At 35.5% G+C, this 12,620-nt stretch overlaps 1 protein-coding gene across 2 annotated transcripts in view; it reads right to left on the reverse strand.

The window, feature by feature from the left end:
- Positions 1-12,620, reverse strand: part of GBE1 (1,4-alpha-glucan branching enzyme 1) — a 138,079-nt gene that overhangs the window by 93,153 nt on the left and 32,306 nt on the right. For both annotated transcript variants that reach the window (XM_066208439.1, XM_066208445.1), the window contains exons 2-3: positions 11,358-11,527; positions 3,742-3,854 (exon numbers count right to left, since the gene is read on the reverse strand). In XM_066208439.1, coding sequence (XP_066064536.1) covers positions 3,742-3,854; positions 11,358-11,527 — 283 coding nt within the window. The remainder of the gene's footprint in view (positions 1-3,741; positions 3,855-11,357; positions 11,528-12,620) is intronic.

A 12,620-nucleotide genomic window follows, 5' to 3' on the forward strand; every position in this document is an offset into this window, starting at 1 on the left:
TGTGAAAATATTTTAGAACTTGACCACGAATTTGGAAATTACTTTCAATTAGGTATAAATTCTTAAAGGATTCAATTTGCCAGTTGTTTTCCATTTCCTGTGTTGTTCCTTGGCATTCCTGTAAATAATTTTAAGCAAGTTCCCCAGTGCAGATACTAAGATCTCTATTTTTACCAATACTATCCCTAAATTCCACTGACACTATTTCAAAATTAGGATCTTGCCAACCACAGAGAAAACTTAATTTAAAGGTACATTTAAGCAGTTGGACAAATAATTTATGAATAAACAATAAAAGGACAGAGTAACACTGATTAAACTCCTGCATTAATACGACCACACATGACAAGACTTGCTGTAAAAGTCTATCCATGATAATTTTAAAAGCTTGCTGTGTCCTGTAAAAAGTTAATTAGGAATACCAAAGATGAAGGGAAAAAATCAGTCATTTTCCACCATAAAAGGTACGTACTTGCACCCCAACTGCTGTCACTGTAGAACGACAAACATGCTGATGTTTAAAGAAAACATCTTTCAAACTACCTCATTAGAAATAATGAGAGGTAAAAAGGCTTCTTTTATTAAAGGATAACATTTGACTTTGGGTTTAAATCTCTGCTCACTTATGACATCTGTCAGAAGCTTAAAAGCCAGCACTATCCTACCACAATAGCAACAATATTTGTTCACTTAACTCACTCTAAGCTCCCAACTGATCCATGGGAGAAAGAAAAAAGATATCCTTTTTTAGCAGGTAACCTTGGTTTGAAGATGGATGTCAAAACTCACAAGGGAGTCACTCAACTATCATAAGCATCCATCTCTTCACACAGAAAAGTGTCAGAAGATTTAAAGCAGTTTTTTTTAATTACTCATTTTCTGCAATGTTTATATTTATTTATGAGAAGACTGCCAGAAGAGCTACAGCAGACAGCCTGCAACTATTGAAAAGAGGCAAACATTTGACCTCTGCTCCTCATTTATTTTCCCATGAAAATATTTTGTGACCTGATCTAAATCAGTGTCACTGACTACACTCCATCCATTTCCCATTCTGGCTTAGATATTACTTATTTAAAAGAAATGACCTTGTTATCATTTCAGAACTTGGCATTCGCCTGTGTGGAACTGAAGATCAAAACAGAGTAGACAGCAGCTAAAGATAAGGACCTTCAGGAGGAGACATTTCTTCCCCTAACAAATTAATCACCACAATAATGTCTGAAGCTGACTATATTAACTTAAGTATTTAAGAATCATACTGGTAAAAGAAACCTTCAAAGCTGTGATTCCCTTATGCTTTTTTAGTAAAGAAAAATGGAAAATACTTTCATTACTAGAAAGATGTCTGTTGCCTACTCTAGTGCAGACACCAGTGCCTGTGTATTTCAACATTACCTCTGCAATCTGCATAGCAATTTCTATCTGCAAACAATCAATATTTCCAGCTTCTACATGAACAAAAATCAGCAAAACTGTGCTCTAAGACACAAATTACAGACATTTATGAACAACCATAAATGTTTGAACCACACAGCTCAAGGAAAGCTTACAGAGAAAAAAAAGCTTTCTGCACCCATTAGTAGAATGAGAGAGGATAAAATCAGCAGTAGCATAAGGGTAAGGTACATGCCTACCATGTGAATACTCCAAAAGCTTTTCTGATAAACTATCTTTGAACTACCTTAACTGGAGATTTCTTTGGTTTTTTTTCTGTTAGCCCCATCATGTGACTACAACACTAGCACACACTGTGAAGTGTTGGATTCAGTCCTGAAGGCACAACAGAACAAAAACAAAGTGTCAAGAAAGATTATTAGCAAAGCTACAGCTGAGGCTGGGAGTAGCTCCATATGGATGGAGAAATCAATTGTGACCACATACACTCATGAATCAAGTTTCTGAATATTTGGTCCTTTTTCTAAGGAATATATTCCAAAAAAAATCTGTTTCACATGCAGACAGGAAGTCCTGCTTCAAAAGCCTGCTGGACAAAAATGTATTTTGAGTGTCAGTGACAGCCACATAAATTTGTCTAAAATTGACCAGGGAAAGCACAATTGAAGTGACAGGGTAGAAACAGCCTAAAACAATTAAAAAAAAAAAAAAAAAAAAAGAAAATAAAAAAACGAAAAACTCACATTCTACTCCACCAGTGGGTATCTTTTGGCTTTTCAGAAAACTCAGAGCAACTCCAGAAGTATAGCAATTCATCTTGCAAGTACATCAGTACCAAGTGTAATCAGTAGCAATTCCACATACTAAACAAATTATGTATAACGCTTGCTCTGTAGACTTTATATTTCAAAGAAAATGCTGGACAGGAAGAAAATACTACCAAGACCTCTACTTCAAAATAAGGAGATATGATCTGCGATTAGCTAAGAGAAAAAAATCATCTTACGTCACTCCAAATACATTTAAGAATCTATGTTTTTTTTTGCTATTATGTTAATAATTATCAACACTCATCATCATTCACACCTCATATCTTTACAAAGAGCTTAGAATATTCCACAATAGATGAGTCAGGAGTTTTGTAGATAAAACACAGAAGGTAAATTTAGCAACAATCAAAAAATCTAACCTACTTGCATCTCAAAACCATGGAAAATATTAAATAACCATTCGGTACTCTCATACCTTGCTGCATAATTACTGCATTTCTGAGTTGCAGACAACTGTTTTCTTTCCTGCGCTGTAAAATAAAACCAGCTTTCTTGTCCTCAAATTATTATTCCTAAATTTCAATTTATCCTTATTTAATACTGGGATGATTTCATAAGCCATAACAAAAAGCACAGAGATGTGCACACACACTGAGTAAGCATTTCCAGTGCATTGTTTTAACAGATTTCTTGTTTCCCTAAGCTGATTTTCAGCAGAAAAATGAGGATTTTTGTTCAGTATTTTAGTTTTGTTGATGAGATCTCTGAAAATGTACTAATATTATACAAATGCTCCCAGTTTCTTAATTTTCCTAGTCTATAGCAGACTAGTAGAATTTCAGCACATGTCTTTCTGCCCTCTATTAGCACCCAGTACCTCAAACTCAAGCTCTGAGTGCAACAAAGCACATCTCTGACTTAAAACAATATTCACCTAGAAACCATCAATTCAGCTGTTAGCTGTCATTAGGTGAATTTGCACTAAGCATACAACTGTGGCATTTGACAGCTCAGTGAAATTTTCCATTAGTTTCTGGAAGAAAGCATTTTAAGATCATGGATGCTCATGAAATACAACTGTGTTCAGTTACACTTACTTAGGCCTTCCACTCAATACTCTGAATTCCTAAAGGGTAAGTAGAAGTTTTAAAAATCTGCATGCACCATTAAAGCAACGAAAAAATCACCTGAAAAGCCATGGTTACAAGGATTGCAGAAATGTCCAAGGTATTGAGATTTTAATAGGATCTCAATAACATGTAGTTGCACCAAAGAAAGAAAGATTTTAACTATACATTACTTAATTCTTCTTTTTCAGATTATCAATTTGTAAACCTTTTCCTCTTATAACATGGTACAATACCCTACAACTACATTTCAGCCACATATGCCTGTTCCCAAAATCTTTGCGATGTTTAATGTTTCACTCCTTCAGGTCACTTTGCTCAACTAGATGGACTGATTCTGATTCTTAGAATAATTAGAATGTTATAAAGTTACTTAAAAGAAAACAAAATGGACAGTAAATGAGTAAGAAGGGTTGCAAGAGCTGGAGTAAGTCTAGAACCAACACCTTTAGCTTTGATCCATGGGGCACAGGAGAACGGCCATCTTCAGGTGGAATCAACAACTCCCACTTCCCATATTCCAACTTCTTATACGGATGAGAAAATGGATTCCAGCCATCTGCAATATAAGAAATAGTACCAAGTGTTCATCTTAAAATGCATCCAATTACAATTCAAAGGTGTAACTCTGAGTTCCATCTTTCTCAGAATAAACTTCAGTGAGAGCAGACACAAATACTATTATATCTGATACTGCACACACATTCAAAATGGCTAAAATGAAATGCCACAATTTTAAGTCTTGAGGAAGATTTTTCATTTAAAAAAATTAACTGAACCAAGTTTAAATCCCATAATTCAAGATTCTTTGTTGTCTTTGGATTTACTGAGCACTGGAGATGTTCAAGGATGGTCATTATGGCCTGTCCTACTGAACAGACACCTGCCAAGGGGGTCTGCAGTGTTTGTAAGCACATTCAAGGTTACTCCTATGAATGGAGTAAAGGTATCACTTCTGAACTGACACACTTCAGCAATGGAGTCATTTCTAGACTAGAAGGAAGTAACAAGGAAAGTTTGAAAATTACTTTTTTCTTTTTGCCTTGAAACATCTATTTCACATAGTTTAAGGCAACAGACTCAAGCTAAATAGGAACCGGTCAACACAGAAAACTGAATTACAAGACATTAAAGCAACATGTTAGTCTTCCTTCATGCTAATCTATTTTCATGCCATGGTGTCTTGTAATTTAAAAAATCCAACCTCCCCCCAAAAAACCCAGAAAACAAAACAAAACCCAAACTGACATATCATTGAAAGAAGAATAAGCAGCCTTCAGTTTAGGAGTATTAACTCAGATTTTTATAAAACCTATTGCTACTAAATATGTCAAGGTTAAAAGCATTTCAATAAAAATCTGGGCAGTTGAATTGAAGCAGGACCATCACTTTTGCTACCACAGAAATCACAGCAGGGGAGGTAGAGAAATTAAGTCTTGTTCATCAGTATATGTATATGTATTTTCCTAAACATCAGTAATCACAAATATCATCTGCTGTGCACCAAAAGGATAATCTTCCCTAGCAATGTATGGATGTGTTGAGTTTCAGAGAAAGACCAGACTGCTTTCAAAGTTGCTGGTTGCATTTGCACAGCTATTCAAACCCAAGAACTGCCAATCTTTAGTTAAAGAACACTGAAAGACAAAAATTGAACAACGCCACACAATGTGACAAAAACAACTATGCCAGACAAATATTCTGGTACCTACTCATTTTACAGCGGAGAGTAAAACAGAAATGCAATTAATTCAGTATTCTATTTAGATGATAGTATTTATCATGTTTAAAGTATTTGGACAGTAGCGCCAAATTACACATATTAGCAGAGGGAAAGTATTTACTAAACTATTGCTTAACAGCAGAAGAACTTACATATTAATAAGATTTAGATGGTTCCTCCCCCTTGGCGTTACGCTGAAGTTTCAATCAAGAAAAATAATTAAACAAACACTACTAATATCTACTAGGACCAATATCAAACAAACAACGCCTTGGCAATTAAGCAATACTCCTTAACAAAATGTCTAAACTATAAACTGTAAGACAGCGTCAAGATTCATCTTGGGGGACTTACTCTAAATTCTTTCTATCTTCTTCTCCCCCCAAATTTCCCACCATCTCCATGGCTTCTCATGAAACTCTTTCCAGTGGAGTTCCACCTCTTGATTCAGTGCACAAACTTAACCATATATGCCAGGTGATGAATATTGAGCAAAATTAAAAGTTAAAATTAAAAGCAAAAAAGTCTTCGGCTCAGTTTTATAAAACTCATCCAGGGGAACCTGCAGGGAGTTAATCATGTTCACCAAAACCACTGCATTCTTACAATATTAAAAAAGATTCTCATGACCTCTACTAAAACCACATCTTTTCCCTCCTTCAGAGAAGCAGTGGTTACATCTGTCTACCTATTTAAATATCTCTGCTCTCCACAGACAGATTTGATAATTCCGACAAAGTTGCCTGAACTTTCCCCTTCACCTGCCAGCAATGCCAGATGCTCCTGTTAATCCCTCCTGCTCCCAGCCACAGTCTGTGACTGCAAGCCCATGGCTCATGATTTAAAAATAAGTGCAAAGCAATACCCATCTGCCCCAGATGGTCCTACTTAAACCCAGTGTTTACTAATTACCCCTGGAGAGGAGCTCACTTAGAGAGATTATGACAGAAAACATTGCTTTGTATTAATGCCAGAGGCATAAAGAACACAGAACACCCTGAAAACTGAAGATTCCTTTCAAAGAGAGAGTGGCTCATGCTGCTCTCAGATTTACTGCTTGGTTTTCTGATTTTTCTGCAAAACTTAGCCAAAAATGCCTGAGGGAAGAAAAAAAAAACAAACTCAACTCATCAACAAGTGATTAGTAGACTATTATAAAGATGAAAAACAAAAAGTCAAAAGAAATATCTCAGTTTGAGAACAGAGACTTCAAACATTCTGCCAACAACTACAAACAGGAAAAGGCTGAGAAGATTACCAGCAGAAGTTCAAATAATCAGCTAGAATAGGTATTGAGGAAAAAGGACACCATCACAGAATACCCATAAGCCATATACAAAGGCAAAAGCTTCTGTACAAAAAAAGTTCAAGCCTCAGCTATTGCTTAATCCATCACAGAAGACATCTTTGATAGCCTGATACTTTGTTTTGTCTCATGTCTGTGACTGGATCTTCCAAACCCAACCAATTATTTAAACATTACATCCTACCTCAGCAACAGGAGGCACAAGGGAACTTCCTGCCCAAAACTACACCCTCAGCATGCCAAAGAATCATGATCTGAGCTTTAATGCAGAACAGAATTCAGAGCTATAAAGGTTTGGGTTCTACCATTTGTGACAAAAACTCAATTTAAATGCTTATTTCCATCTAAATGACAATTTGAGTGACTTCCTGTTCAATCTCCCGATTTTGTTTTTACTTTGACAAGGATATAGCCATACATCTCTGAGGCTCATGCCTGAGCTTGGCGTTTCACACAAGAAATTAATACTTCTCACAGAGGAAAGGAGTTGTTCTCGCATATTAACCAAACAACTGACCTCATCCAATAAAAGAACTCTAGCTGTTTTTTCAAAAGTGAAAAAATCTTTATGAACTAAGGCTGAATACCCAAGTGAAATCAAACCTCTTATAGCAATTGTATTTCCACATATTTTGTGATCAACTAAATTTGCCTAACGAGAATAGAGAGTTCAGCAAACACTCGGCATCCTTGAAGAAAGTCTATCAGACAAGCAGCAGTTCAGACAAGAGAAAGAGCATTAAAATCCCAGTCTCCCAACAAGATACTTGTATTCCACTTGATTAGAATACAAAATCAGAACATAACTGGAGAGATTCTCCAAGGACACGATTCTGTTCTACACAGTGGCCAACTAGGTCTTCCTCTCCCCACATTAATAATTTTGAAAGCAGATTACGTTAATGATCCTGCTCTTGAGTTGTTGGAAATTGGGCAAACAGCTCAAACACTGACATAAAAACAAGTGTCATTACTTCCGAGATAGGATGTTTCCCTGTATATTAGTGCCACCTTATATTACAGTCTACTGCTTTCAATCATCTGTACCCACAGAAATATAACACTGTTTGACTTTACTCATCAAACTTAGGTATTTGTCAATAAAAATCCTGGAAGGAAGCAGTAAGAAATTCACTATGACATCATGACAGTACCTAGAATCCATTTCAGTAAAAATCTGGAAATAAAAAAACCCCAAAACATTCTGATACATAAAGTTTTTAGTCAGCTGTCAGATATCCAAATTATGAAGTACAGTGCCTTAAGGTACTCTCCTTCCACTCTGAGGGGATTCTGTCCGAGTTTAAATAATTGACAAATATCCTCCCAGAACCAACTATCCTACCCTCCCCTCCACTGTCCAAGCACAGCAGAAACCTTTCCCACTAGTGCAAGAACAAGGAAGCAGAAACCAAACCAAAGAGACAATCCAGACTGATCAACGTTGATCAGTGTTAGCTGGGAAGGAGGGAATGGAAGACAAAAGAACAGAAACCACAAATATAACAATGCACTCTAGCAAATGCTTACTACCAGATTAACACATGCATACTTACTCTCAAACTTTTTAAAACCAGTAGCTCTCTTTTTAAAATGAAGGAATTGTTTAGAGATAACCCACTGAGCCTCTGCATGACCAAGTACAAAAGGTGAATGTTCCAATTCCCAAATAAATTGCATGAAATTTATCCATTGCACTAATTCCAAATATTCTCAAAACTCACAGCTCAGTGAGTTATTTTGAAATAGTCAATTGTAAAGCAGCAATAAGTTGCCAGCAGTCATCAGGCTCCCCAGCAATAGAGTACACAAATGAAATATTCAGTGTTATCACTGAGAGCTTTTGAAGGAGCTATAATGTCGATAGTGCCTCTACTATTGGAAATTCAGCTGACTAATTGCCTCATACACTTGATTTACTGAGATGCTGAAAGTACTAATTGACAAATCTTAATGTTTTTGGATGTTCATTTAATACTTCTTAGACAGAGCAAAGCATCATACTAGAACACCAACAGATACAATACTTTTTCTCCCAAATTATAGAGTTTTATAGAAACAAAGATAGCTCTGAAAACATTGGGATTTTCTTAAATTCATGTTTTTCATTCTCCAACCCACTTACAGAATTGTGTGCTATTACTAGTTTCTACCTTTTTTTTCCTCAAATTACACAGTGATATTAAGAATGTTTCTATAAATTGGAGCTATCCCATTCATTAGCAAGTTTCACAGAATAAGGTATAAATACCATAATTTGGGTCAAAATACCTTCATAACAAAGCCTTTATTGTCTGTTATCAGGCATAAAAGCTATTCACAAAAAAACTCCATGTACAGGACTGAGGCTTCACATGTACATAATTACAGAAGTAAATTATTCATGTTTATCTTATGCATAACTCATAAAAAAGACATTATCAACTATCAGCTTTTAATTATAAATTTGGGAAAAAAAAGTTCAAGGTCTCCGTACACAACCTATACTTGCCATTTTAATTTTTACTAGTTTTTGAGCCTCAAAAAAACGAAGATGAAATAGCAGAGACTAATACTTTGTGTCTTTACATCAAATATTTAAGATATTTTCAGACAATACCATATTATTAAGGAAAACACTGCTATCTATCTCCAAAAAAAGCCTGAATTTAGAGTTTTTATGTCCTATACCACCATATTTCAGTTTAAAACCTAAAGAGCTTCTGTCACCTAAGTTCAATGTTTATTTCTTTGTCGAAGATTGCCAACTTCCCCTGATGTGGTTACACTATGGGTTTTTTTATAAAAAGTTTTATTAAAAAAATCTTGTTAAAAGCAATCCCAATATCCAATTTAAACCAAATATAATCATGAATTTAGTCTGAGACTTTAACCTGCTGAAAACTTAAAGAAAGGTTAAAGGGATTCAGTTTTAATTAAACATATCTGTAGCAATTTGACTCTAAATCTCAGGGTTTTGAAATCCAATTTCTCATGAGAATATCATTCAAGATCATATGAATTGATAGACAATTTTCCATTCCTCCAGTCTTTCCAAGTACACTATTGTCCCCTTTGGGAATGAATACTTTGCTATGACTGACTGATACATGGGAGAAACATAGTTTTTCCACATTACAATGATTTTTAATTTTTTTTCTTCTCATTGCTATATTTCATTAATGTTTTGATACAACCACTCTAGGATATTACTCCTAAATTTCTCCTTCATATGATGTATTACATCAAATATTTAAATGAAGTAGGGCTTAGAAAACTATTCCAGTGTTTAGCTGCCCTATTCTGGTACACATATACTCCCTCCTCCCCAACCTAATAAGCCAATTTACAAGTGATAGACTCTTTTCAAAATATTAAATCTATTATTAAAAGTCTGTTTTTAATATTGTCATCTCTTAAAATACATATTTTAAAAAATGCATTCTAGTCTTCAGCTCTGTTGAGTAATTTAACCTGCACCTATCCCATGAAAACCTAGAGTAATGGGTGGGGTTGCAGCAAGAAGAGGAGGGACAAGGAGGAGAAATTTCTGCATGTTTATCCATATAAAATTGACCCATGAAAATAACCTGATCTAGCTGCCTTGCAGTCTGTATTGACACCTGAAATCACTATTATCTAGCAGCAGATATAATCACTATTATCTAGACTCATTATTCAGTGTTGAATTAGAGGACATATCCAATTTCAATATTAAAATGCAAGAACTACACCAACCTATTTATCAATGTCTATTTCAATAAAATGACAAGCAGTATTTCAAGAAAAGCTATTTTATCATTCACTATGTTAATCATATCAAACAGGATCACAGCTCAAAAAAGTGTTGCACTAACTTTTCTGTTCAACTTGTGCATCAAAAACAGGATTTTTTTTTCTTTTTTTTTTAATACAAACCTTCCTAAAATAAAGTGATTTTCCTTTCAATAGTTTCCTCAGACATGGGTAAGGAATGGTCAACCTTTAGCTTTGTGTTTAAGCAGGAGTAGTCAACTGCTTCACAGGACTTTCTTTTCATATTGCTTCTGTGCAATATAAATACACTGAACACTCCCTCGATCAGTATTTTTGCAAAATCAAAGTTGGATAAATAAAACTGCATGCCTCTGAAAGGCAGTTAAACAAACAAAATTATTTCACAGGTATTTCACAGTCCCTGTTCAGTAAGAATCAGCAATGCAAGACCTAGTACTTTGGCAAACCTAACTGAAGAGAGAGTAGAGGTAAAAGGAAAAACAAAACAAAACCCTAAACAAACCCTCTCCAAAACCCTAAACAAAAAGGAGAACAAGGAACTGCATTTCAGGATGGAAGAGCAATGATGAATGTCACTTGCACCTAAAATTTTTAGAACATAATTTGAGTGTAGCTAGCCTTCAAATAAGAAGCAATTTTTTTGTTTTTGTTTCAATATCAAAGGGAATAGTCTTTCTGGTTCTCAGAGCAAGCAATGCAATTCCTCCATGTAATGCTTCCACCTTCTCATTCTGCTAACATCTTTCCTTCTTCCGCCCTCACAAAAACAGAATAGCCACTCTTTAAGTAATATTTAGTTTGATTTTAGGCTACCATTTTCCAGTAGAGCTTTTGTCTAAACTCTCAGGATGGGTTAGAATTCTCAAGGGCCTTGGTCCTTAGTTGTCTAAGTTGTCACTGTTGCTTGATCAGTAAAAGAAGATGAAGCAAATTATTTTAGTTATTTTTGCTTCTCTGCATATAGTTTTATAAAAGTGTAGTTATAAAGCTTGAAAAAGAACTTCAAGAAGTTTAGATACAGCCTCAAGTCACAGTGTGATCCAGTGTGACATGAGTCATTGCCTTTGGGGTATTAAAGAATGCGTAACACTGACCATGTAACAAAAACACTTCTTCATAAGCTACTCAACACAGAGGAAAATATCAGTCATTTCAGCCATGACATACCTTTTTGTACTATCAGAATTTCATCATTGAGACAAAATTTTCTTTAAAAGAAGAGAATATTGATGTAAAGCATGGTGCAGACGAAAAGAAATTTTTCTAAGAATACTTACTGAAGTCACCTGCAAGAAACACTGCTTCTGCTCCTGGTGCCCACTCTTTGCAGTATATTCCACCATCTGCAAGTTGGTTAACTCCAAAGGTTTTGTAACTTTTCGTAAATTTATCAAGGCCACCTTCACTTTCCTCAATGTTCTTCAAGTGGTTATAAAACAGAGAATACCTTGCAATGAAAACAGAGAACATTTTTTAGAAAGATTAGCAAGCGTCTCCCTTACATCAACAAGTTTTAAACCTAAAAAAAAAACCAACCAAACAATTAAATGAAACACACTAGCATGACATACACTGCTCTCTACTGGAACAGAAAAAAAATCAAATACAAACCATTCAATTTTTCCATGGTTGTTACACAGTCTAAAATTGCAATCTTCGTGTTTGTCAGTGTTTTCTCTACTTTACAGGAACATTTTGCACTTTCAGTCTAAAACTACAACTCCTGATTGGCAGCCAAGAAATCCCAGTATTACTGCACAACAGGAGAACTTCACACTCTGAACAGCCTAGTACTTTTCCTTCCATCTTATTAATATCAGACACGGGCCCTCCTAGGGAGAGCTGGATAGGCCTGCCACATCTCTCACAGCCAGTTTTAATAGACAGACAATCTCAAGCCATTGAAAAGTTTGCAGTACAGCACGTCAGCATGGACAAACCCATCTGGTCCTTGCGGACAGGGGCTCATCAGGCAACCGCTTTATAGAGACGATCAGCAAGACTTTGCAGTCAGTCCCTGACACAGCAACAGTTGGGAAAAAATTACAGCTTCATCAAAGTAATTATTCGGACCATAGCCTACTTACACCAGTAGGAACTGAAATGCCCTAAACCTCTACCATAAAACTTTGGCTGTAACAGCTTAGAGTTTTTTGACATATTTTGTTATGTTTTCTCCAAGTAAGTTTCTGGAATTGATGGTAATATCAGTGGTACAATATAAACGAGAGAGTCAACTTTGACCCCTAATTTATGAGCTATTTTGTTCAGAAGCACAGCTAAAAGATGCAGCTGAGCATTTAATTAATGCTACCTGGACAGGGTTTTTTTTGTTTTTGCTTGTTTTCAGTAAGACACTCCTGAGGTAAATTACAAATGCATTTGTCTTTTCATAAATGGTAAAGAGTTTTCTGAAGTGTATAAAATCCAGTAAGATCCTCAGCAAAACCAAGCTTGTCTGCCTTATTAGACTTCTTACATTTTGCCACAGGAAACAAAAACACTAAACCAGCACTATGGAATAGCACCTTGTTGCTTAA

The sequence above is a fragment of the Chamaea fasciata genome, unplaced genomic scaffold (assembly GCF_029207755.1).
Source record: "Chamaea fasciata isolate MVZ Bird 193981 ecotype frontalis unplaced genomic scaffold, bChaFas1.0.hap1 SCAF_2, whole genome shotgun sequence".
Classification (NCBI taxonomy): Eukaryota; Metazoa; Chordata; class Aves; order Passeriformes; family Sylviidae; genus Chamaea; species Chamaea fasciata.